The sequence below is a fragment of the Microtus oregoni genome, unplaced genomic scaffold, assembly GCF_018167655.1.
Source record: "Microtus oregoni isolate MIOR12 unplaced genomic scaffold, Mior012 000003F_ref0000135, whole genome shotgun sequence".
NCBI lineage: Eukaryota > Metazoa > Chordata > Mammalia > Rodentia > Cricetidae > Microtus > Microtus oregoni.
The window spans coordinates 26,846,626-26,871,367 of record NW_024543062.1 but is presented as its reverse complement, the minus strand read 5'-3'; the positions used below and the strand labels follow the sequence as shown (position 1 = coordinate 26,871,367).

The 24,742-nt window shown below is 48.4% G+C and overlaps 1 protein-coding gene across 2 annotated transcripts in view; it reads right to left on the bottom strand.

Annotated features, from left to right (window-relative positions):
• The window catches only part of Ksr2 (kinase suppressor of ras 2), a 357,526-nt gene that overhangs the window by 93,592 nt on the left and 239,192 nt on the right, over nt 1–24,742 (bottom strand). For both annotated transcript variants that reach the window (XM_041648056.1, XM_041648057.1), the window contains exons 6-7: nt 15,285–15,354; nt 12,285–12,368 (exon numbers count right to left, since the gene is read on the bottom strand). In XM_041648056.1, the coding sequence (XP_041503990.1) occupies nt 12,285–12,368; nt 15,285–15,354 (154 nt within the window). The remainder of the gene's footprint in view (nt 1–12,284; nt 12,369–15,284; nt 15,355–24,742) is intronic.

Below are 24,742 nucleotides of genomic sequence, written 5' to 3'. Positions count from 1 at the left end.
GGACAACCCTACCTGGGTGGCTCCAAACAATCAGGAAGCTGAGCTCTCCTTTTCCATCTGACCAAACTGGAGGGAGGGTGTCTTCAGATGCTCACCCAGTCGAGACACAGCTGGATAGCAGGGACCTCACTGCCATCTCCTTCTATCTAATATGTTTTAGGTCACTTTATGTGACTGGTAAAGGATATTGTTTTTTCCATTCATAGTAAAGGTGAGTTTTCATCTTTAAATGAACTTACCACTGTGGTTTGAGTCTGAGGTGTCCCCCAGAGGCTCATGTTTTAAACATCTGGTTCCCAGCTGGGAGTGCTAGTTTGAAGAGGTAGGGCCTGGCTAGTTATGTCATCAAGGGGTGGGCTTGGAAGGTCATGCCTGCTTTGAGTCCAGAGTGTTTTACTGCTTCTTGCTTCTTGTCACAGGAACATGCCACTCTGTAAGCTGTCACCACCATGTCTTCCTTGCCATAATGAATGAAACCCAGAAACTGAGAGCCCAAATAAATCTTTCTGCCCTTAAGTTGCCCCTTACATTGACCAAGGAACACAATACACTTTAGCCCAAAAGGCAGTAATAAGGTCAGGCATGGTGGCATATACCTCTAGGTCAAGCAAAATTGATGTCAGCCTGGGATACATTCTGAACTCCACTACTTTGCAAGGATGAAATGATAATGTTGTAATATGAGTGGCGGGACTGCGTCCCCAGTACCCCGGCCGCCTGCTAGCTTATGCCCCGACATAATTACATGGACACTGTATTCTTTTAAACACTGCTTGGCCCATTAACTCTAGCCCTTACAGGCTAATTCTCATATCCCAATCAACCCATCTCTAATAATCTGTGTAGCATCAGTCTTACCGGGAAAGATTCTAGCCTACGTCCATCCTGGGTCTGAGCTTCATGCGTCTGCCTCAGAGAGCAGAGCTATCACGTCTGCCCGGGAGAGGGGAGCATGGCGTCTCTGAGCTCACTTCCTCTTCCTCCTAGCATTCTGTTCTGTTTACTCCACCCACCTATGTTCTAACCAATAAAATGGGCCGAGGCAGTTTATTTTTTAACCAATGACCTTCTTCCATCATGATAGCATGCTTGTAAAGTGTTACACAAATTATCTGCAATATGGTGACTTTCAGTCACCATTACCACCATTGCCATCATCTCCATCCATCATCATCATCATCATCATCATCACCATCACCATCATCATCATCACCATCATCATCACCATCATCATCATTACCATCATCATCACCATCATCATCTCCACCATCATCATCATCACCACCACCATCATCACTACCACCATCACCACCACCATCATCATTACCATCATCATCATCATCATCATCGTCATCATCATTAGCATCATCATCATCACCATCATCATCTCCACCATCATCATCATCACCACCACCATCATCATCATCACCACCACCATCACCACCACCATCATCATCATCATCACCATCATCACCATCATCTTCACCACCATCATCATCATCATCATCACCATCACCACCACCATCATCATCACCATCATCACCAACATCATCACCATCACCACCAACATCATCACCATCATCACCATCATTGCCATCATCACCAGTATCATTATCATGCCCAGAAACACTCATGACCCCTGCCATCTCCACCATCATCTACCATCCCCCACCACCCCTACCATCATATCATCATCATATCCAAATCCCACTTCAGCCTCCAGAAAATTATGCCCATCCCTCACATATCAGAATAATCAGACCCAACAATTTTCTTATAATAGTGACAAATGCACATGAGGGACGATTAATTCCCAGGATGTTTTTTGCAAGAAGTGAAGTGTTTCTATTCGTGGAAAAGCAAGTTGGGGCTTCAGGCGGGTGATCTCCAAAACGCATGCTCATAATTATATCCTGCCAGCATCCTGCCTGCTGGGCAGCCTCCTGGGCCTCTAGGAACTCCACAGCAGCTGCAGAAGCTGCACCCATGGGTCTCCAGTTTGGCTCAACTGGAGCTCGGAGAGATTAGCTCCAGTGTTACCCCTTGTGGCACCTACATGAGTGGGGAGTCCCTGTTGTTCTACATGTCATTCTGATCTTAGTTTATGATGCTGCTCCATGCCTGCACGGTTTATTTCTTCCCACGTGAGCCATCTCTCCCCTCAAATACAGGACTTCATCCACTCATTTGCTGTAGCTCCCTAGTACCAAGAGCACACTATTACCAGCTTAGCTTGGGGTTTGATCCAACACTACAACACAGACCCTCCCCCGAGTCCAGAGAGTCTGAGGGTCTTGCCAGAGAAAGAGCCGAGGCAGAGGGGTGGAAATTGTATTAGCTTGAGAAGACCAGTAGGAATCGTATGGCATCCTAGGTCTGTCTAGAGGAGCAGTTTGACCCACATCCCTGTCTCCCAGGACGGAAGTCAGGAGACACAGCACGTAATAACCGAGCTCAGGCCTTTGCTGCTCAAGGCTCTGTGACCCTGGCTGAGCCTCAGTTTCTCACTCTGTAAAATGGGGGGCACCCATCATTGCTCCTGCTTAGGATGATTGAGGAAACTGAGGGGACCGAGTAAAACACCTGGAACACCGCCTCATGCACCGTGATCTGTCCCTGTGCTCATCACTCTTCTCCTTTAGGGACAAAATACATGACACGGGCAACTTGAGAAGAGGGTGTTAGTGCTGGCTCAGTTCTGAGGGCACACTCCATGGGGGGGGGGGGACGACATGGGGGTAGGAACCTGAGAGGGCTGTTATGTGGTACCCATGGTCAGGAAGCAGAGAGAGATGGATGCTGGGACTCAGCTTGCTTACCCCAGCCCTTCAGAATGGGTCTTTCCACCACAGTTAAACCTGGAAACATCCACAGAGAACACATCCAGAGGTGTTTCCAGGTCAACTCTGAATCCAATCAAGGTGACAGTTAAATTAAGCCATAGTCGCCCCCGAGTGTCAGCTCTTGTTGCTTTGAGGGTCGTGGTTTGTGAATCTGCCAGTCATCTGTACCTTTTAATGCCTCTCAACTACTGTATTCTTCCCGAGTCAAACTCTGCTCTTTATGAAGATTCCTGACCACCAAAGCCGTTGTTCGTAACATGCACTATTATTACTTAAACACGTCTATTTTCCATGCATGCTAAGCATGCTGTGACATTCTGATACGCGCATCCAGTAAGTCATGGTTTCTAACTCATCCTGCATTTTATATATTATTTAAAGGGTCCCCTGTCACTGTCTGCATGTTACAGACAAGGAAACTGAGGCCTCGGGAGTAAATACCTGGCACAGAATCTCACAGAGGGTAGATTAGTTGTTAAAACATGGGTCTCCCTGACTCAAGACCATATACGTAATAGGCTAGTTTACAAGAGCAAGGGCTGGCCACGGAGTAGGACCACAGTCACTCCTGCCTGGCTCTGCATCCCCTGGAACTTCCCACACAGAGCACAGCGAGAGACCCTGGGTTCAGCCCTGACCCCAGACCATTCTCACTGCCTCTGCAACCCACTTACCACTTTCCCATCATGCATCATTTCTGGAAGTGGGCGGTGCCACTGGGCCTTTCTTTGGCTTGTGAGATTCTACTCTTTTGGAGGTTAGGAAAGGAGAGAGAATGCACACCCCTAAAGGGTCGTGAGTCTACCCTTCCCCTCCCTTAATCTCTCATGGAGAGAAGAGCCCTAGGGTGTCCTTAGTTATGCTGTCCCTGGGTACTCGGGTCTCATAGGCCCATGCCCCCCACCATTGTTTATGCAGAGTCTTTCTCTAGACAATATCAGACTGACAAACTGGTCCCTGCTGGGCTGTTGAGCAGTCAGGGAGACTGTTGGTCTGTCTCCTGTGTTAAAAGCCTGGCGCCAAGGCCCTGCTAGAAACATAGGCCGGCACAGAAAGAGCCATTTGCCTACCTCGGCAGCCCAGGTAGAGAGAGTCACATGATGAGGCTGGCTCAGATTTGGTTTTCTGATGGAGATAATGTCTCATTTAATCAGCAGTTCCTTTAGCGGAAATGAAATGTTCTACACAAGTAACTTTTCCTCATAACTGAAGTTTATCCTATTAAGGTTTGGAATTACAAAAAAAAAAAGTTAGCCATCTTCAAAGGAAGTCTTACATAATTCCTCTCCAAGATACCAAGCTCTCAGAGTGCAGAGTGGCCCTCCGTGTAGAGCCAGAGGATGTTGACACAGATACAATGTCTTCCTGGAGCCTGTGTGACTGTACTCGGGCACTGGGTCATTTCATGTCCCTTGGTCACATCATCAAGAAAGTCAGACCATTGCCCTCCTTTCTGGGGGCTGCCATCTCAGTGTCTGGCCACTCCCCTGTGTACTAGTCCTGGTTCTTCATGTCTATGCCTCGGGGCAAGGTGGGAGAGCACAGAAACGGGAACTGTTTCTCTTGTGTTTCTGCCTAGGAAGGCTGGGTTCCACCCGAATGAAGTGGAACTAAATTGCTTATCTTTTCCTTTTTCATATTCTATCATGTTTCCAGGTAGATTTCTTGAAAAAGATGCCAGTGGAGGAGGGGGAGATCGAAAGGAAACATTTCTTCCTGGATGCTTCTGGAGTGGTGGTCAGCTATTCTGAGTGTAGATGCTTCTTGGATAGACTCCCACACAACACCAGCAGGTTCCCTGACTTGAGGCTTCCCAGATTTCTGTCTGAATGTATCACAGTCCTCTGAACTCTCTCTGATTTAGGCTCCCTGTGTGGCTTCGGAGGACCTGCCCACCTCCCTTTCCTCCCGCCCTCATATTCTCAGTACTTGAACACCTTGGCCTCACTTGAGTTTAACTTTTGACCCTGACATTGTCAAGCCTGTTTCCAAAAAGACAAAAAAGTTACCCGGACACTCCCTGGTTCCCTCACACCAGTGGTGCCCCTTACAACCCAGGAAGGACAGCTCAAGGGGAGAGTGTGGCAGGCCAGAGAGGCAGAGGTCCAGGAGGCAGCAACTGCTGCTGTCATCTCACCGTGGGACCAGCCCTTGGCCCCCACAAAATGATTAAGTTGAATAAAGGGGGTCTGTGTTTGAGTGACAGATAAGCCCACCATGAGAGACTTCTGTGGCCTCAGTTTCTTCATCTATAACATGGGGGTGATAATAATCCCCATCTGCCTTCTAAGTTTGTTACATGGATGAAATGGAACCTTGCTTCTAAAGTGTTTAGCAAAATGTCTACCATGTGATGAGGCTTCAGCGCCTAATATCATCCTCACCATCAGGCATCCTCGCCACCATGATAACCATCATCATCTTCACTATCACCATAACTTTCACCATTGCCATCATCACCATCATTATCATCTTCATCATCACCATAACCTTCATCATTACCATCATCATCATCATCATGATAACCATCATCACCATCATCATCATCTTCACCATCACCATCATCACCACCATTATCATCTTCATCATCACCATAACCATCATCATTACCATCATCATCTTCACCATCATGATAACCATCATCACCATCATCATCATCTTCACCATCACCATCATCACCACCATTATCATCTTCACCATCACCATAACCATCATCATTACCATCATCTTCACCATCGTGATAACCATCATCACCATCACCATCATCATCATCATCATCATCACGATAACCATCATCATCATCATCTTCACCATCACCATCATCACCACCATTATCATCTTCACCATCACCATAGCCATCATCACTACCGTCATCACCATCATCATCATCACCATCATTACAACCATTACCTCACTATCAGCATTATCATCACCATCATCATCCTTACTATCATCACCATCACCATGAGCATAATCATTGTCACTATCACTATTTTCACCACCATCATCACCATCTTATCATTGACACTATCATCAGTAGCATTCTTATTACCATGACCGTACCAAGTTCCCACCTCAATTTCTAGAATTATGTGAATCTCTTTCTTACAAATAACTATAATAGGGTTCAACTTTTCCCCTATAATAATAAAAACTATTACACATAAGAGATTATTAATTCCAAGGATAGTTTTTTTTGTTTTTTTTTTTGTTTTTGTTTTTTTTTTGCAAGAAGTGAAGTTTCTCTATTCGTGGAGAAGCAAGTTCGGGCTTCAGGCGGGTGATCTCCAAAACGCATGCTCATAATTATATCCTGCCAGCATCCTGCCTGCTGGGCAGCCCCCCGGGCCTCTAGGAACTCCACAGCAGCTGCAGAAGCTGCACCCATGGGTCTCCAGTCTGGTAAGGGTAAATCAGTGAGCTCCAGCATCAACCTGGCTGCCTTCACTCTGAATGTTCCTATTACCTGTGGCCACAGTCATTTTGTAAACCAAGATATAAGAACACAGGTCAGGAGAATGTGCAGGGCAATGATGTGGGAGTGTCATATATCAATCTGTTGATTTCATTGGTTAAGCAATAAAGAAACTGCTTGGCCCTGATAGGTTAAAACATAGGTGGGAGGAGTAAACAGAACAGAATGCTGGGAGGAAGAGGAAGTGAGCTCAGACTGACAGCTCTGCTCTCTGGAGCAGAGACGCCATGCTACCCTCTCCCGGGCAGACGCGATTCAGCTCTGACCCAGGATGGACATAGGCTAGAATCTTCCCGGTAAGCGCACCTTGGGGTGCTACACACCTGATTGGAAATGGGCTAGTCCAGGTGCGAGAGTTAGCCGAGAAGAGGCTAAATATAATGGGCTAAGCAGTGTTTAAAAGAATACAGTTTGTGTGTTGTTATTTCGGGGCATAAGCTAGCCAGGCGGCTGGGGTGCTGGGGACGCAGCCCTGCTGCTCATATTACTACAGGGCAAGGGGGAAATTGGAAGTGCAGTGAACAGATCCTGTAATACAGCAAAACTAGAAAGGGCCAGGAGCCCCATCCAAGTGCAAAGGAGTGGGTGCCAATGCGGAAAGAATGCAGAGTCAGCCTGTGCAGCCACGGGCAGCCAAGGGACTCAGCGTGGGCATTCAAAGGCCCCAAGAAAGGCAGGGCACTTGCCAGACTGACCAGGGGTTTCACACCTACGGAAGCCGGCAGTGGCCTCAACTGGAACATGTTAATGCCTTGGCTAGTACCAACCTGCCTCTGTGACAAGGTGTCTAACTTAGGGCTGTCCAAGGAGTTTGCTCAAGCATTTCGGACTTCGGCTAAAACAGGGAAAGTCCCAGGCTAAACAGGGCAATGGCAGCTATAATCATTCTGCAATTATGGAGTGAAAAAAAAAAATCCCGTAATTCATCCTTTAAAACCTCAAGCTGGGAATCTTATCATTTATCCCACGGGGTGAAGGTATAATAATGGGTTCACGGTTGTGCCAGGCAAATGTCTGGCAGCTGGCATGCTGAAACCGGATCGCGCAGGCTGCAATCCCTTTGTTGCAAGTGGGCGATCCATTATGCAAACCTGTTTCTCTAAACCAGTGGCAGTGATGACTCCTCTATCTGGCACCTTGTGCGAACCTTTCCTGTTGACCTACCTAGAGTTAAAACATGGTGTGGAAGAGAGGATGAGGCAGTTAAAATGAGCAGGGGCTTTGTTTAAATGCGATGTCTCTACTGATGGCTTGGGATAACGTCTCATTCTTTATAAAAATTACTTGAGTGTCTGTATGTGCATGTGTGTGTGTGTGTGTGTGTGTGTGTGTGTGCATGCACGTGTGTGCATGACTTCAGGTCCCTCAGAGGCTACAAGAGAGCATCAGACCCGACTGGAGCTAAAGTTATAGGCAGTTGTGAGCAGCCTGATGCGGATACTGAGACCTGAACTCAGAGCAGTAAAGACTACCAAGCCATTTCTCCAGCCCCAGATGCTCCTATCTTTATCACACTGCAGGAGGTCAGACAGAAAGAAAAAAAATGCATCTCAGCTTCAATTCTCTTTTTCTACCACAAAAGTCACTCAAAACACTCTTGTGTAAATTACTATCTGCCTCTAAGAAACTGGACAGAGTCAGCTGTGGTGGTGCATATATATAATCCTAGCACCGGGGAGCCTGAGTCAGGAGGATGATCACAAGTTTGAGGCCAGCTTGTGTTACATAGCTGAGTTCTTAGCTGGTCTGAGCTACACAGTGACTTCTAAAAAGGGGACCAGGAGGATAGGCTAGAGAGGATTCCTATAAATGAGACATCAGGGCTTCAGACCCCCATGGAAGGTGAGAAGGGTGGATCACAGACAATGCCAAGCCAAAAGCTGGGAAACCCATCAGCATCCATCCCTGTGCGCAGAAGAGCAAGCCCTGGCAGCTGCATCCACACTTGTGAAACAATGCAGGCAGAGTGTGGACATTGGACCACTCTCCACGCAGCTCCCTTCCACACTCCTGAACCGATTAGATGAGAACGCCTCGATTTAGATAACTGGAAATTGCTTTCAGAGCCTTAATTTCCTATTAGCTCATTAATCTATTCAGACTCCCAACAAGACAGCTGATGATAATTCCGGAGGAAGTGGGCACTTAAGAGGAGAACTGCGGAGGGGGAGAGGAGTTGGGCATGAGGGAGAAGTTTCTGGCTTCCTGGGTGGGGGGATATCCCAAGGCTTATTTGTCAAGCCAGTAATGGTGTTAGTATCCATTAATCAGTTCTCATAATGGGCCAGGTGAGGGAGGGGCAAGAACTCCAGAGGGTAATTATCTTGTTTACCTTTTCCTTCTTAACAGTTGCAATGGTGACTAATCTCACTGCTGGGACAAAGTGCCTGACAGGAGCAACTTAAGGGGAGAAGGGTTTACCATGGCTCACATTTTGAGGGTACAGGCTATTGCGCTTGGGAAGACGTGGCGGCAGGAGCATGTGGCTGCTGTCCGCATGGCACCCATGGTCAGAAGCAGTGTGTGGCTGCTGGCCGCGTGGCACCCACAGTCAGGAAGCCATCTGTCTTACATACATATATACCACATGCATTTCTGAACAGATGACGATACACAAGACCCAGGTGAGGGAAGAGCTTAAAATTCCCAGAGCCCTTGAATTAAAACTGTAACCTCTTACTGTGGCCCTTCCTATTTCCTTCCCCTCCCTTTCCCTACTTCCCTTCCTTCTTCCCTCTTTCTTCCTTATCTCTTCCTTCTTCCCTCTCTGCCTCCTTTCCTCTGCCCTCCCTTCTTTCTCTCCCTCCCTCTTTCTTTGAACAGGGTCTCACTACACAGCCCAGGCTGCGCCTCAGCTCCAGACCCGACTACTGAGATGACAAGTCTCCAGACATGGCACCATGTTTGCTCTGCTCTTCACAGCAGCCAATATCATCCAATATCACACCATCCTTTTAGCCAGATTGTCTTCCTTCTCCATCACCATCTTTTTAGCCAGATTGTCTTCCTTCTCCATCACCATCTTTTTAGCCAGATTGACTTCCTTCTCCACCTACCTGTCTCCCACTCCACCCACAGATCAATTCCACCAGTCCGGAGATTTTGTCCACTTTATCTCCTGTTGTTGCTTCTGGTGCCTGGAAAACCCTTTGGGACATAGTATTAATGTTTTAAAGCTAAACATCCTTAGTTCAAAAATTTGAAACCCAAAATGGCTTCCAGTTTGAAACTTTCTGAGGACGGGCCACAGGTGGAGCAACCCCATGCCTAACCTGAGTTTAAATATGCGTTCACCAAAAACCCTGTGCAAATGAAGTTTGGATCTCATCTCCAAGACACCTCATCACATATGCAAATGTATGCATTATTCAGATATTCCAAAGTCAGAATGCACTTCATATGTAAAAACACTTTTGGTCCCAAGCACTACAGAGACCGGCGTCTTAACCTGCAATGATGATTTTCCAGCTGGCAAATATTAGTTGAATGACGAGTGAGATGGCCCTGCCCACCTCCAGCCCCCTCATTCTCAGGGCCGCTGCTGTCCTTCAGTTCCACTCAGACTCATTCCTCCACCTTTTTGTCGGTCCTTGCAAACACACGCAAATAAATGTTGACCCTCTCACTTTAACCAAAGCTCCAGGGACTTTATCCATAAGATAAGTGCGGGTCTCAACCGTGAGCCTCAGTACGCCTGTACCTCAATCTCATGGAGCTGGCCCTGTTCCTGTTGTAGCTGACAGAGGTGTGTGGCTACAACAGACTCACAGCTGGGCTCCATACCAGTGCAGCAGCAACTGTTATGGTTGAAGGGCTGAGCACACTGGTGAAGTCATGGATGCCATCCAAGCCCAGTTGGTCTGAACTCTGACCTCACCCTTCCATGTGCCAGGAGCTACGCCGCATAAGGTAGAGTAAGAGGCAGTGGAGGAAATGTTCCTGGATAGCAGTGTGAGGTGAGGGCATTTCAATGACTCCCCCCCGCCCCAGAAGTCCAGTGATGGGAGCCAATATCACGTCTGCTCTTCAGAGAAGAAGGTCAAGATGGCATGCCTCTTAAGACTTCAAGCAGAAATGGGACCCAAACTTAGCGCTGTTGACTTCCAAAGCCTCAGCTCTGTGTGAACTGCCCCTCTCCCCTGTCCCTAGCCCCCTCTCCCAATCCCTGGCAGGGTCTCAGGCTTTGCTCATTACTTCTAAAACAGAAGGCAGGGAGGAAAGCCACCTCTGGGTCCCACCTCCAGTGCTGAAAATTGAAAAGGCTTGCGGAGTGTTCAGCCTCGCTGACTCCTGCCCAGTCCCTGTCACCTAATTACTTGACTTCAAAGCCTCCACGCAGCAGGTGTGAGGATGTGAAATGCATTTCCCCCACAGAACACAGCACGACCTGATACAGTCGAGATGTCTCCAAGGCAGCAGGTGTACTGGGGAGATCAGGCAGCCTCTGAGCCAGACCTAAGCACCTGCCTCTGTGCAGCTCAGAGTCAGAAAGCTGAGGAGACATCGGAGAGCCCGGAACCATGGAGGGCAGCAGCTCAGAATGCTAATATACAGCAATTACTCTCCTAATCACCCTTAGGTTGTGAGCTAAAGGATTCCCAGGGGCTGGAAATAATTACTCCTCCCCACAGCCCAGGCTATCAGGGAGCTCAGTATGGCTAACTTGCTCAGGTGAGGCCACCAGACAGGCGAGGGGTGGGGAGACTGTTACCATGTGTTTCTAGCAGACACATACCCACCCCTATCTTTTCCATACGGTCAAATGTGTCAGTTTTGTAGCCGCTGGACCTGAGTAGGTAGTTAGTACATATGTGCAGATACACACAGAGGGGCATATGAGGACAGAAATGTGAGGGGGTGTGCCCGTGGTCACACAGCTACTAAATGGCAGGGGCAGGATTTGAACCTGGTTTAACCTGTGCCCAGAGCCCATGGCTGGTGTCAATTTTTCTTTTGCCTTCTTTCTAATCTTCTGTCAGACATAACAAAGAATGTGTATAAGGAAGGGGGAAGGAGTAGGGGTCGAGGTATTCCCACCTCTTGGCCAGAATAAGCATCCAACAGGAAGCCAAAGAAAGAAATGGAGCAGGAATTAAGGGGCATGAGTTCAAGTCCTCACTCCTACTTCTTAGCTGTGACGTTTCCAAGTTGAGACACAGTTTTTACAGATATAAAATGGGGCAATCATAAGACACTCTCAGAGACAGCGCAGGATGAGAAAGAGCAGAAGGGAAAGAACTTTGCAAATTATCAAAGCTATCAGCAAACCACAGGCTGGACCCATGCTGTCAACTGTCTTTATGGATAAAGTTTTATTGGTCCAAATCCATGGCCATATCTATTTCTGAATTGTTTGTGGTTACTTTCAAAATATACGAGTCCATTTTGCGAAGCTCTGAGGGAAACACTGAGGCCTCCAAGGATCATGGAGTTTAAAAGGTTTACTACAGGGCAGCTAGAAGAGAAATCAGCCGGTGACTGACCTTCAACGGTGTATTAGGTACTTTTTCTATGACAGAATATGTGGGGCAACTATAAATCAGGGGACACAGTCCGTCATGGTGGGAGAGCCTAGTGGTAGGAGCATGAGGAAAAGTTGGGGCAGAAGGGGAACTGGTCTAGAACAGTTAACCTCTATTCCTATAACCCAATGCCTGCTGTCAGACTCCCACCCCGTGTCCAAAAGGATCCGAAACATCAGCTGGCATCTGAGCATCTGATCACATGAGGCTGTGGGACACTCTTCACATTCACAACCACAATAGAGGCCCTGAGCATGGGAGGCCCCACCGGCCCCAGCACATGTCGCGTTAGCCTTCCTACGGTCTCCGGTCTCCGCACAGCTCAGGCTTTATCAGAACCGTTCTCACCAGCTTCTCCTCACCTCCCTGGAGTGAGCCAAAGCCCATCTCAGTGCTAATTGATATCTGGCATTGTAAAAAGTTCCTTAAAGGGAAATCACTCACTTGCAGTTTTTACACTTGAGGCCAAAAAGCATCCCTTTCCCGCAGACGGTGCAGGTCTGAGACATCCAATACTTGGTGGAAAACCTGTGAGAAAGAAACAGGAAATGTCCGAGGTGGGGCAGTGGCGATAGGCCCCTCTCCAGCAGGATGAACCCCTAGAATGGGAAACCTATAAGCCCTGGATTCCAGCCCTGTTTGTTCCAGAACAGGTGATAATTAAGTTCAATCAAATTGCCTAAACCTTGAAGCCTCAGTTTCCTTGCTTATAAAGTGAGACACTTGACAGGAATCTTAGGGGTTACTGGGTCAGGCATATCGAAGGTGTCATAGCACCTGGTGCATAGGTAATGCTCAATGAATTGGGCTGTCTCAGTTATTAGCTGGAGTGTTCATTATGGTCACCTATTCACATCCTGGAGGTAGCCTACAAATGGCAAATTCAATTTCTCAAGACAGCAATGGACCTCCAAATCCAGTTGTAGAGTCCCGCCCACCGTCAAACGAAAACCTTTTCCGACAACATCGCTTCACCCTCCCCCAGCCACTGCCACCTGCGGCAAATACTGTGTGGAAGCCCCCACACATCATGGTCACCAAGGCCACCTGGAGGTTATTAGATTAACTTGCAGATCACCCCTCCTGAGCCATGGCGTGCTTTCTGCCTTGAGATAAGACACAGAGGTGGGGCTGGATCCAGTAAAGCTATTGAAGGTTCCCAGGTCACAGTTAATTTTAATTTTCAATTTGTGCCACCGTCGGCAGTAGTTGTATGCAATCTGCACTGCCTCCTCCGAGTGTCAAAGGGGAAACTTGGACGTGGTTACATAACTCAGAGATGGAGAACTGTGAGGCGGGAGGGCTGCTTCCTTCAGCCTACCCTCTTGCGGGATCTGGGTCAACCCTTCAAGCACAGCGAGCGGCAGCCTGGAGCTGCCAGAGCTAAGCAAACAGCAATATTCACAACAGAGATGCTGGCTTGCCATGCTTCCTCCCCAGCTTTGCACTTGGGCTTGGTTAAGCCCCTTTGGGTCTTAGCAGCGCTTAGCGGGTCTATTCTGCAAGCTGGGGCAGCTCAGGGGAGGGGATAGCAAAAGACCCATTGAGCAGCAACATAGGACTGGGAGGCAGGTAACAGGGTCTGCTGGCAGGTTTCTCTCCTCTTCAGCTTTGTCCTGTCCCCTGGGTGGATGTTCTCCATTGCCCGGCTCTTGCTGTGATAATTCCAATGACAAAGAGTGAGATCTGCTGCTCCTGGTGGTGCTTTTTCTGAGACAGGATTTTATTACAATGGCCAGGCTATCCTTGAACTCTTAACTCACCATCTCGCCTCGCTGTGTGCTGGGAGCATATACCACTACACCAGACAACACAGGGAATGAGATGTTAATGTAATCTCTTAACCAGGCTGGGAGTTTCTCCCACCTGACACCTAGCCAGGAGGGGAAATGCAGGGCAGGCCAGGCTGAAGAACAACACCCATCAGGGGGCTCTCGCCTCACTAGGAAGTCAGGTCTGGGGTCCAAGCTGGTCAGCCTGCTTCATTTCCCTTGACATCAGAAGCTGGGGCACCACCAGTTTCTAGTGAAAGCCCAGGGGTGGAGCCAGCCCGGTGAGGCTGAGGCAGAACCCAGGGGTGTGGCTGAGCCACAAGTGTGACCAAACTGGAAGGGTGACCGGGCCAAAAATGTGTGTGGCACAGAGGCGGACTGAACGAGGGACTGTGGCCACCCCAGGGGTGGAACTAAACCAGAAACATTTGAAAAGGCCCTCATCCAGAGTCCCCTTGGTGCCACAGCTCAGCCTCTGGTCTCTGACTGACCTGTCTGACTGACCTGTCCAGCACTGCTCCTCACAGCTTCCACCAAGGGTTCCAGCTGTGACATTTTTCTTTAAGAACTGGGGCTGAGTTGTCAGGAGGAGAGAGAGCAGCCCTGCCCCAGGCTGAGGCTGTGTCTGTGTCCAGGGTTTCTCCCTTCAGCCTGGCTGACAGACCACTGGGGACTGTCAATTTGTGTCCACAGACCCTCGGATAACTGGCCAGCTCCCCAGGGACACAGATGTTAGAATCCTACAGGTTGGAGGGAAGGCTCCATGAAGGAGCAATGAGGCAGCCTACTCTCCCCCAGGCACAGACACTCACCAGGGGTTCTCAGATCACAGGGATTGAGCATGATTAGCATCCAGTCCCCTGCCTCATCTGCCAGGGCCTCCGTCCCCCTCCTCTCTCAGAGAGTTTCACCACCCTGGCCTGACTCAGCTCCCCCTTTCTCCATGGCTCTGTAAGGAGACTGGGGTAACCTTTAGAAAGCTGAACTTGGGATAGTCAAGAAATTGTTGGAAACGATTCCAGGCCATGGAGGATCCTGGGGAAGGCCTCCTGCTGGTCTGCTCCTCTCCAGTAACCTCTAGCAATGAGTTTAGCTAGCCATCTTGAGTTTCCTGGGTAAAGAGCCTCCATTTGGAGCCTGAAGTACTTTACGATACCAGTAAGGTACGTGCACAGCACTTAATACATCATCCCATTGATAGGCAGAATGTATGAACTTATTCCTACAAAAATCAAAGTTTCTTCTCTAACTATGGTTTGATGTCACACTCTCTAGCCTGCTGGGCTTGTTTCATAAATGACAGTTTAATGTAATTTCTTTAAAGGTCTTGATTATACTATCCCAGAGTCTTCCCTTATTTCTCTCATTATATATTGGGTAATTTTTGATAATAAAAACATTTTAAAAAATGGAGTCCAAAGGGGGTACGCAATTTCTCATGGCTACAAAGCTTTATCAGGAGGGACTGGAACCCAGGTCAGAGTGAGCATAAGGTCTCTGTTTCTACCGTCCTGTGTAGATTTGCTAAGGGCAAGGCTATGGTGCGGACACCTCGGTCCAACAAAAGACAGAAGGGTGTGGTGGTGTGGAAGCTGAGGATTGACACATTACCGGTGCCCACCGGCTCCAGCACCACCACCCCCAACACACACAGGCACAGTCTCCTACCTACCTGTGCTTAATGGAGTTGCCAAGGTCTCTGCGTGGGATCTGCGGTGACCACCGTGGTACAGACAGTGTGTCTGTGGAGAGAAGAACAGACAGGAAGGGTCAAGAGCTGAGCCACCTCTGCCTGGTCCCTGGAAACTAAAAGGAACCCCACCAACTGGCCTCAGGCAGGGTGTTGGTTGCTTTGGCCTACAGAGCTATGCCAGGTGGAGCCCCAGTTTAAGTCCTGGGCTGACTAAAAGGAGGCTTCCCAGGTAGGGCAGGCAGCAGATGCCTTCAAATATGTCAGCTGAGGTCAGGTATGGGGAAGCACACCAGTCATTCAGGCTGAGGCAGGAGGGTTATGAGTTCAAGGTCATCCTGAGCTGCATAGTAATAGTCTGTCTCAAAAAAATAAAAAAAGAACAAAAGGAAAGAATAAAGGAAGAAAGAAACTGCATGTGTGATTTGGTGAGGTGGATGGACAAAGGTCTCGCTGCCAAGCGGAAGCCCTGAGTTCGGTGCCTGGGTCCCTCCCACAGGGTGGAGGAAGAGAACTGACTCCTACCAGTTGGCCTCTGACCACACATGTGCCCACATGCATACACCATGGAGTAATTAAAAGTTACGTTTTGTAATCTAAAAATAGAATTGAGAGAGGGAGAGAGAGAGAATGTGGGGTGGGCACTGTGGAAAGAATACAGCCAAGCATGACCTCTGCTTAATGGTTCTTAGCATATGCCTGGTGTAGGCTGAGTGCCTCCCGTGCATGAGGCCGGTCTGAGCTGCATATAACAAACACATGAAAAAAAGCAAAGCCGAGCAGACTCTATGCAGACAACTTTCAGCCCGTCCTGCAGTGTGCCATCCCAACTCATACTAGAACAAGTGGGTGAGTGAGTGAGCACGTGAGTGCAAGGATGACGTAAGGCTATCTGGATGGATGGTGGATGGATGGATGGTGAATGGGATGACGTAAGGTGAATGGGATGATGGATGGGCAGGTAAGTAGGTAGATGGACGAAGGAGAGCGTGTGACGGAGGAGAGGTGGGTGGCTACATGTATGCATGGGAAATGCTTGGTGGGTGGGTGAATGGATGGATGAATGGATGGACGGATGGACAGATGGTGGACAAATAAGAATGAGAAAGAAATAATAAGGCATGTACTTCAGACTGAGTGCCTGTTCCTGTCCTTTCTTCCCTTTCTTTATTTTCTTTTAACACTTTAGATCAAATATGAGCAAACCATATAGTCACAAATGACCAAGTTCTAGGTCCTCCGAGACCTTGCGCATAAGCCCTATGCCACCCCCATTGCCTGCCCCCCATCCCAGCAGCCTCCTGGGAGACCTTGCAGGCAGCAGACATAAACCAACAGCTGCGGCGTGAGCTAGTGCTGCCTTGGACAGTCCGGGAGAAAGGCAATCGGCCAAGCCCACGCCAGCGCCCACTTCTCAGCCAGATGGATGGAGCCTGCCGGGGGCTGCAGGGTTGCAGACGTGTGCCTCATTTTTCACAGGCATTATCATGGAGTGTCACTCTCATTGGGAGAGCTGGGCATGTCGGAACACATGGGAGCATTTAACCCTAGTGGGCTCTCTCTTCTCTCTGGTGATGGTCACGGTGATCTAAAAGCTGTTTCCAGAAACCTCTGTGCAACCCTTGCAAAGCTGGAACCTCTTTCTTTTTTCTTTCTTTCTTTCTTTCTTTCTTCCTTCCTTCCTTCCTTTCTTTCTTCCTTCCTTTCTTTTTTTTTTCAAGAGCTGATGATTTTCCAAGCCCCAAATGCTGAAGAAAACCGAGGAGGTGGCCTGATAGAGCCATAAGCCCCACAGTCTGCAGAATGTTTAACAAAGCCCGTTTTACTACTTCGTCCAGTTTCTGAGGAAGATAAAAAAGGAAGATAGTGCTCTTTAAAAATATTCTCTATGTCAACCCCTCTTTCAGACTGACATGGGAGAAAAGACATTACCCATTAACTCTGAAAGGCTGGACAGGAAAGGAAGGTCAACCTCCTATGAGCGATCTACAAAACAGGACGTACTGAAGGAGAGTCCACTCACGGGCCATTAATAATGTCTGAATAGAGCTGAGTTGAGGACTGAGAGCAAGAGTAGCAAGATTGATTGCTAACGTCTGCCATACCTGAGGAAGGAGGTACTGCTAACAAGTCTTGAGATTGATTAGTAATGTCTGCCATGAGCAAGGAAGGATGCAGCCCTTATACGTCTTGTGTGGATTTACCTCCTCCACAGAAGCAATAGTCAAATCTTCACCTTTGCACTCACCTCAGAGCATAGTGCCTGAGGCTGAGTATGCTCTTAACACATGTTTGGTGAAGCCAAGATTCTTACAACAGAAACAGTTTACTGGGCAGTTAGTATGTGCTGTATACTTAATAACCAGAACCTCTGCCTCCTTGCATCCAGTGCCGTAGCTATGCCCTTTGTACAAAGGAGGGCAAGGGAGCTCAGGACAGGCGCACTGACCCAGTCAAGGTCACACAGTCAGGAACCTGCAGGAGCAAATGTGAATGTGACTCCCTAAAGGGACTGGGAGCTGCTCTGTGGGTGCTAGCTGCGCAAGCCTGAGGCCTTGCGTTCACATCCTCAGCTCCCAGGCAAACCTTTGGGGGCATTTGGAGATTTCTGAAGACATTCTGGGGTGTCATACTGTGTTTGGGAGTTTGCTACTGGCAGCTAGAGCATCCTTTTATACATAGGTGAGAGTTCTCCCCACACCCTCAACAAGTTAAAGCATCCTAAGAATCAGTTGCATCAAGGTTGAGGCTCCTGATCTGGAAGTTTCTATAAATGCCCGTCCCCTAAAAATAAAGTATCTCAGATGATGGCCCCAGGCTGCGTCATCTCAAGCTATGAGCATCTCCCATTAGTTCTGTGTCATACTTAGTCCCTATCCGGCCCCTTTGCTCAGGGCAGAGGCAATTATGCTCCGGGGCTGGCTTTCACGTTCCAGGCGCAGCTCGAGGGGTACGTCCTGTCAGCTGCATTAAGCTGCAAAGCCTCATTAGTCTGGAGCCATTGCTCCCCAGGCTTGGCTTCTGCTGTGGGCGTGAGACACAAACTCCAAGAGTCTCTCTGCTTCCTTTGTTTGGGTTTCATTAAACTTACCAATGTGAGCCTCGGCCTCAGAGCAAAAGGAAACTGTTGAAAGGGAAGAGGGGGGAAGATACCAGAGACTCCAGGCCTTATCATAACAGGGAAAGCAAATAACATTTACGGCAATTAAACAGATCTAGAAACTTCTGCGTAACAACCAAAGTGTCTATTAAGATGTCTCCGTAGCTGCACGGAAGGCTCTTTCCCACTCTAATTTTCTGATAACAAGGCAGAGTCTTGCACAGCACGCTGCCTTCATCTCAGGGGAAGAAAAATCGCTGCCTCTTTCGAGATATTTCCATTGGAAATATCTTCCCACTTGGAAAGAGACAGAGCTGTGAGGAAGACTGCCCTTGTTCCTAGGTTAGGGTGTAGAAACTCTTTCAGAAACACCCCCCCAAATGAAATGAGGGGTACCACCAGGAGCCACAGCCTTTGAGGCCACCTTGGAAGTCTAAGAGTCAAACAGAAGGGTCTCATGGGGGCCGATGTTAATAAAGTGCCTGATTTTTATAAATGTTTGGTTTGGCTTGACTTGGTCAGGTTTTTGAGATGGTCTCAGGTAGCCCAGGCTGGCTTCAAACTTGCTGACCTTGAATGCATAATCCACCTACTTCCACCTCCCCAGTGCTGGGATTACAGGCAGGTACTGCCATGTCTGGCCTGCATGATTGATAAGTTTGTTATAAAACCTCAGGCTCTGAGCTGGTGTGTAGGGGGAGACATGAGAGGTACGTGAAGATATCGGACAAAGTTGGAAGGTGAGGAAGCTGAGGGAGAGGGGAATAAAGAGAGAAAGAAGAAGAAAATTAGAAATGATAAAAATAATGAGCTGGGTGTGGTGGTACCCACTAGCTACTAGGGAAGGTGAGGTCACAGCCAACCTGGGCTAAGGAGTGGGTTTAGAATGAACTCAAGGCCAGCCTGAGCTCAGGAGTGAGCATAAGGCCAGCCTGGGCTAAAGAGTGAACTTAGGGCCAGCCTGAGCTATGGAGTGAGCTCAAGGCCAGTCTGGGCTAAGGAGTGAGTTTAAGGCCAGCCTGAGCTAAGGAGTGAGCTCAGGGCCAGGCTGGGCTAAGGAGTGAGTTTAAGACCAACCTGGGCTATAGAATGAGTTCAAGGCTAGCCTGAGCTATGGAGTGAGCTCAGGGCCAGCCTGGGTTAAGAAGTGAGCTCAAGGCCAGCCTGGGCTAAGGAGTGAGCTCAAGGCCAGCCTTGGTGACTTAGGCAAACCCTGTCTCAATAAATGAAAATAAAAGGAAGGAGCGGGCATGAGACTCTGTCGTGGGGCCTTGCTTGGTGAGTGTGAGGTCCTGGGTGCTTCACTGGTAACTAAGGAGCAAGAAAATAAGGGGAGGGGAGGGGAGAGGAGGGTCAAGGGGAGGAAATAATCAGATCTTTTTGGTGAAGGTCCCTGAATGCCCAACACCATCATAATCCAAAGTCCTCATGCATCCTCATCGGGTCTACACGCCCCATGCACTACCTCACTGGTGCCACATGAGTACAGACGTTGGCAATCTATCATTCGTTCCCCCAGTTTCATCAGCAAGACACCAAGAAGTCATCCCATTTGTCCAAGGGCAAATAAAGATCAAACCAAGTCACACAGTCAGGGCTCAACAAACAATAGCCCGTTTTACCGGTGGGAAGATTGAGGCTTCACCTGTCAATGCCTCCGACCTCTGTCTGGGAGGAACAGAAGACAGGATGAATGCCAACCCCTTTTCAGATCAATGTTCAGAAGCTGGAAGGGAAAGAACAAATCCTTCCCATGAACCCTTCCCTCCAGGTTAGATCCCGAACCTTGGTTTTGACCCCGTGAGACCCATTTCAGACTTCTGACTTTCTGAGCTAGAAGGTTAATACCCACACCCGGTTTGCAAACTGCTGGAGTTGTGCTGGCTTGTTACAGAATGGTACAAACCTCATACAGCTCCTGTCTTGTGCCAGGTGTGAATTCAAGAATCAGGGCTATACTGAACAGCGTAGCCAAGTTTTCTATGCTTAAGAGTCTCTTGGGAGGGGCTGGAGAGATGGCTCAAAGGTTAAGAGCACTGATTGCCCTTTCAGAGATCCTGAGTTCAATTCCCAGCAACCACATGGTGGCTCACAGCCACCTGTAATGAGATCTGATACCCTCTTCTGGTGTGCAGGCATAGATGCAGGCAGAACACTGTATACATAATAAATAAATAAATAAACAAATCTTTTCTTTTTTAAAAAAAACAAAAGAGTCTCTTGGGAAAACAGAAAGCAAACAGCTGAACAAAAAAGAGCCCCTTTGGAGAACAAAACAGTTCAGACTTTGGGATTTTAAGGCAGTGGGAACTCGGGCTCCAGCACTCGAATAGTAAGTAGCAGGCTATGCCTGACTCTGGAAACACTCGAGCTCCCTGGTGGCCACGGGGAGTAGATCCCGCCTGGATTCCAGCTCACTGAGGTGAGAACAGGATAGTCTCAGAGCAAGCTGGCCAGAGAATAGCCATGTGGGTGAGCACTGGGTGGGACCGAGACCCCACCTCAGTGAGGCCAGTGAGGAGAGTCTTAATCACCGTACATGATGACGCAGATGACAGCAGGCCTCCCTCAGCAGAGTCATGGAAGACAGGAAGACTCAGAGAGGAAAGATTTTGTTCTACCTCCCAGTTTCCGAGGGTCTCAGTCTATCGTGGCAGAGTACGTGGCAGAGAAAGCTGCCTTCCCTTGTGGCCGACCAGGCCACAGAGAGAAATGGGGGCTGCGCTAGACCTATTGACCTACTTCTGTCAGGGAGACCCACATCCTGCCTAGACAGCACCCGCATCCTGGGAACAAAGCAAACCTCTGGGAAGCTGTGTCTACAGTTTCCAAAGCACAGCCGGCTTGTCCAGACTCCTATGGCTGAGCAGACTGCTGAAGTCAGTTCCCATAAATCTTAATCCTTGGTCCTCATCTATCACTGCGTCCCCTTCCAAGGCAAATGTGACAATCATTTTAAGCACTACACCTTACTAGAGTTCATGAACGTCTCTAAAAGCCCCACAGTGATGAAGTATTCCCAATCCCTAACCATATTTCCATGGAGAAAAAGCCCAAGCACATGTTAATATGAACAGCCAGCATTTATTGAGCACCAACTGTATGTGTGGTTTCAATTGAGAATTCCATTTAATCCCATGGCTGCATTTCAGGTTGGGATGGTGAGGTCTGAGCTCGGACAGTCAAGAGCCAGAGAGCCGATTTTTGAAAAATCATAAATGAAATAGAAATTTCAAACTATCCTTAAGCTTCCACTTCATGGACAAGATGGATTGAGTGGCAACTTCGCCACATTCAAATTGACTTGAAAATTCTTTGAGTCCAAAGACATCTGCAACTCATAAAACTTAAAGCACTAAACTTCTCTTTTGAGGACACAGGCTAGGTGCCAGCCCAAGTCCCACTGATTTATCCAGGGTGCTCAGCAAGGCTTGACTAAAGCTGCCGGTACCATCCACACAGCAAGCAAGAACTCTATTAGCTTTAATATCCAATCCAAATATAATGTATGTCAGATCTAAAAGCATTTTAATTATGAGCTGTCTCCAAAGGTTACAGCTCCGCCATGCTTTGGGGCTGAGTGGAGTTTATTCACAGATTTCTATGTAGCTTTCTCCCAAGACTAACATAGCCCACTTCCCAAGCTTCAAACATCATCACGGAAGTCTCTTGACAACTTCATGTGGGGCTACACAGCACCGCAGCGCAGCGATGAAGGGGATGGGATAACTTAACTTCACTGCCAGGCTGATGGATGGCTCGGCTTGCTGGGTAAAGGTGCCCCCAAGTCTGACCAACTGAACTGAACACTGTCCCACATGGCAGAAGGAAAGAATAGACTCCCACAGGTTCTCCTCTGACTGCTACAGACATACCATGGCATGAGTACCAACCCCCAACACTTAAACTGAAATATAATAAAGAAAGTCAGGAGTTGGCTGAGCAGGAAAAGATGTTTGCCATCAAAGCTAAGAACCTGAGTTTAATCTCTACAAGGTAGGAAAGAAACATACACACACACACACACACACACACACACACACACACCATAATTTTAAAAGACTCCAGCCAATTTGACTGGGTTTGGGATCACTCAAAGGACATTCCCATGTCAGTCCTTCCATAGAGGTTTAGCTATGGAGGGAAGACCTCCCCTGGATGTGGAAGCACCATCCCATGGGCTGTGACTCCAAAGTGAATAAAAAGGGAGGAAGGGGAAAGCGGGCTGAGCACCAGTGCTGTCTCTCTGTGCTTCTCCGCTGCGGATGCCATGTGACCAGCCACCTCACACGCCTGTCACCTTCCCCATCACGATGCACTGTCGCCTCAAACTGTGAGCCACAGGAAACGCTTTTCTTCTTAAGTTGCTTGAATCTGGGTCTTGTCACTGCCACACTCCTGTGAGACTGACTTCAAGGTCGTGCTACGAGGGAAAGCTGGGGCATAAGGGGTCGACGGTGATGCTTAGATGACATGCCAGTGGTCCATAGGATGGAACTGCTTACAAGGATTGGGATTGGGGGCTCCTGGGGCACTGAGGCCAATTAAGGGACAACAGTGATGCTACCTGTACAGGGAGAGGAGTTATTAGTTAATTTTCTCATTGTCGTGACCAAATCACTCACAAGAAGCAACACAGGAGGTGATGCTGGATGCCCTCATGTGGGGGCTGTCAGTCAGCTGGTGAGGCTTGCTCACATCCAGGAGGACCAAGAGCCAGAGTCAGGACCAGAAGCGAAGCTGGGCTATGATGGAGGAGGGTCATTTGTCTATGTGTTATTTTCATTGATTAATAAAGAGACTGCCTTGGCCCTTTGATAGGACAGAAAATTAGGTAGGCAGAGTAAACAGAACAGAATGCTGGGAGGAAGAAGGCAGTGAGGTTGGACGCAATGAAGCCAGCCGCCAGGTCAGACATGCTGAATCTTTCCCAGTAAGCCACCACCTCGTGGTGTACACAGATTATTAGAAATGGGTTAATCAAGATATGAGAATTAGCCAATAAGAGGGTAGAACTAATAGGACAGGCAGTGTTTAAAAGAACACTATTTGTGTGCTGTTATTTCGGGTATAAAGCTAGCCATGCAGGAGCCAGGCAGGACGAAAAGCAGGCCTGCTCGCCTCATCACTACAGGGCTATCAATACCAACACCTGCTTCCCCAGAGACCCAATTCCTCCAGGCAGGCCAACCCTCTTAAAGGCTGTACTATATTCCTATACAGCTCCACCAGTTGACAATGGACTATTCAATCATACGAACTTGTAGAGGTCATTGCATACCCAAACTCCAACAATACTTAAATGAAAGCGCTGAGGTCAAGCCAATGGCTACATGTGTGTGGCTTAAGATGGAGAACTGACTGCTAACATGAGGCTCCTAAGGAGACAAAAAAAAACCCACTCACTATTTCTAAGTGAAGAGCCCTAAGAAGGCATTGAGTCACCCAGTGCAATGTGGGAGGAAGAACAGGGAATTTTCCAGTCGGCAGATGTGTGGCCAACACCAGCTCTCTCACTGATAAACAGGAAACCCTTGCTTCCCTGAATCTCGATTTGGTCTCTTACATAAAAGGGAATCATAGATTCTCCTTATGGGCCATTAGAGGGATGGAGGGGTTGTAATTAGAAGTCTCTCCGCACAACGCCTGATGCATTGTTGTTACTGGCCTGGCCATCAACACCGTTATTCTTCGTCTAGAATTCACAGGCCAGGCGGAACACGGCAAAGCTCTCTGCTGACTGTGATTTAGGGCAGAGGTCGGTACGCTTGACCCCTGAGTCTAATGAAGCCTGTTGTCGGGTTCTGTAAATACACTTTGATTGGCACATAGCCACGCTCAGACACTGACGTGTTGTTTGTGGCTGTCTACTTGCCTTGCAACAAAATTGAGAGGCGATGACGGAGACAATATAACTCACAAAGCCAAAAATAGCCATCAACTGGACTCTCACAGAAAAAGTCCATCAATTCCTGAGAAACTCCTTTCCTTAGGGGACTAGATTTCTTCCTTCCCCATCCCACTCCAACCTTGGAATCACTAGATCGCAGTTCAATACCCACTTAGACTATTTGCTAGTGACCAGTGACCCAGTGATAGTGACCAATAATCTTTGACCAATGACCAAGCAAAAACATACATGAGTCCTAGTGTCCTCTGTTTGCTTAACCTACCAGTGACTGAGCATGGGGAGACTCACAAGAAGCTTAGCCAAGCGAGGTGGTGGTGCACGCCTTTAATCCCAGCACTTGGGAGGCAGAGGCAGGCAGATCTCTCTGAGTTTGAGGCCAGCCTGGTCTACAAGAGCTAGTTCCAGGACAGGCTCCAAAGCTATAGAGAA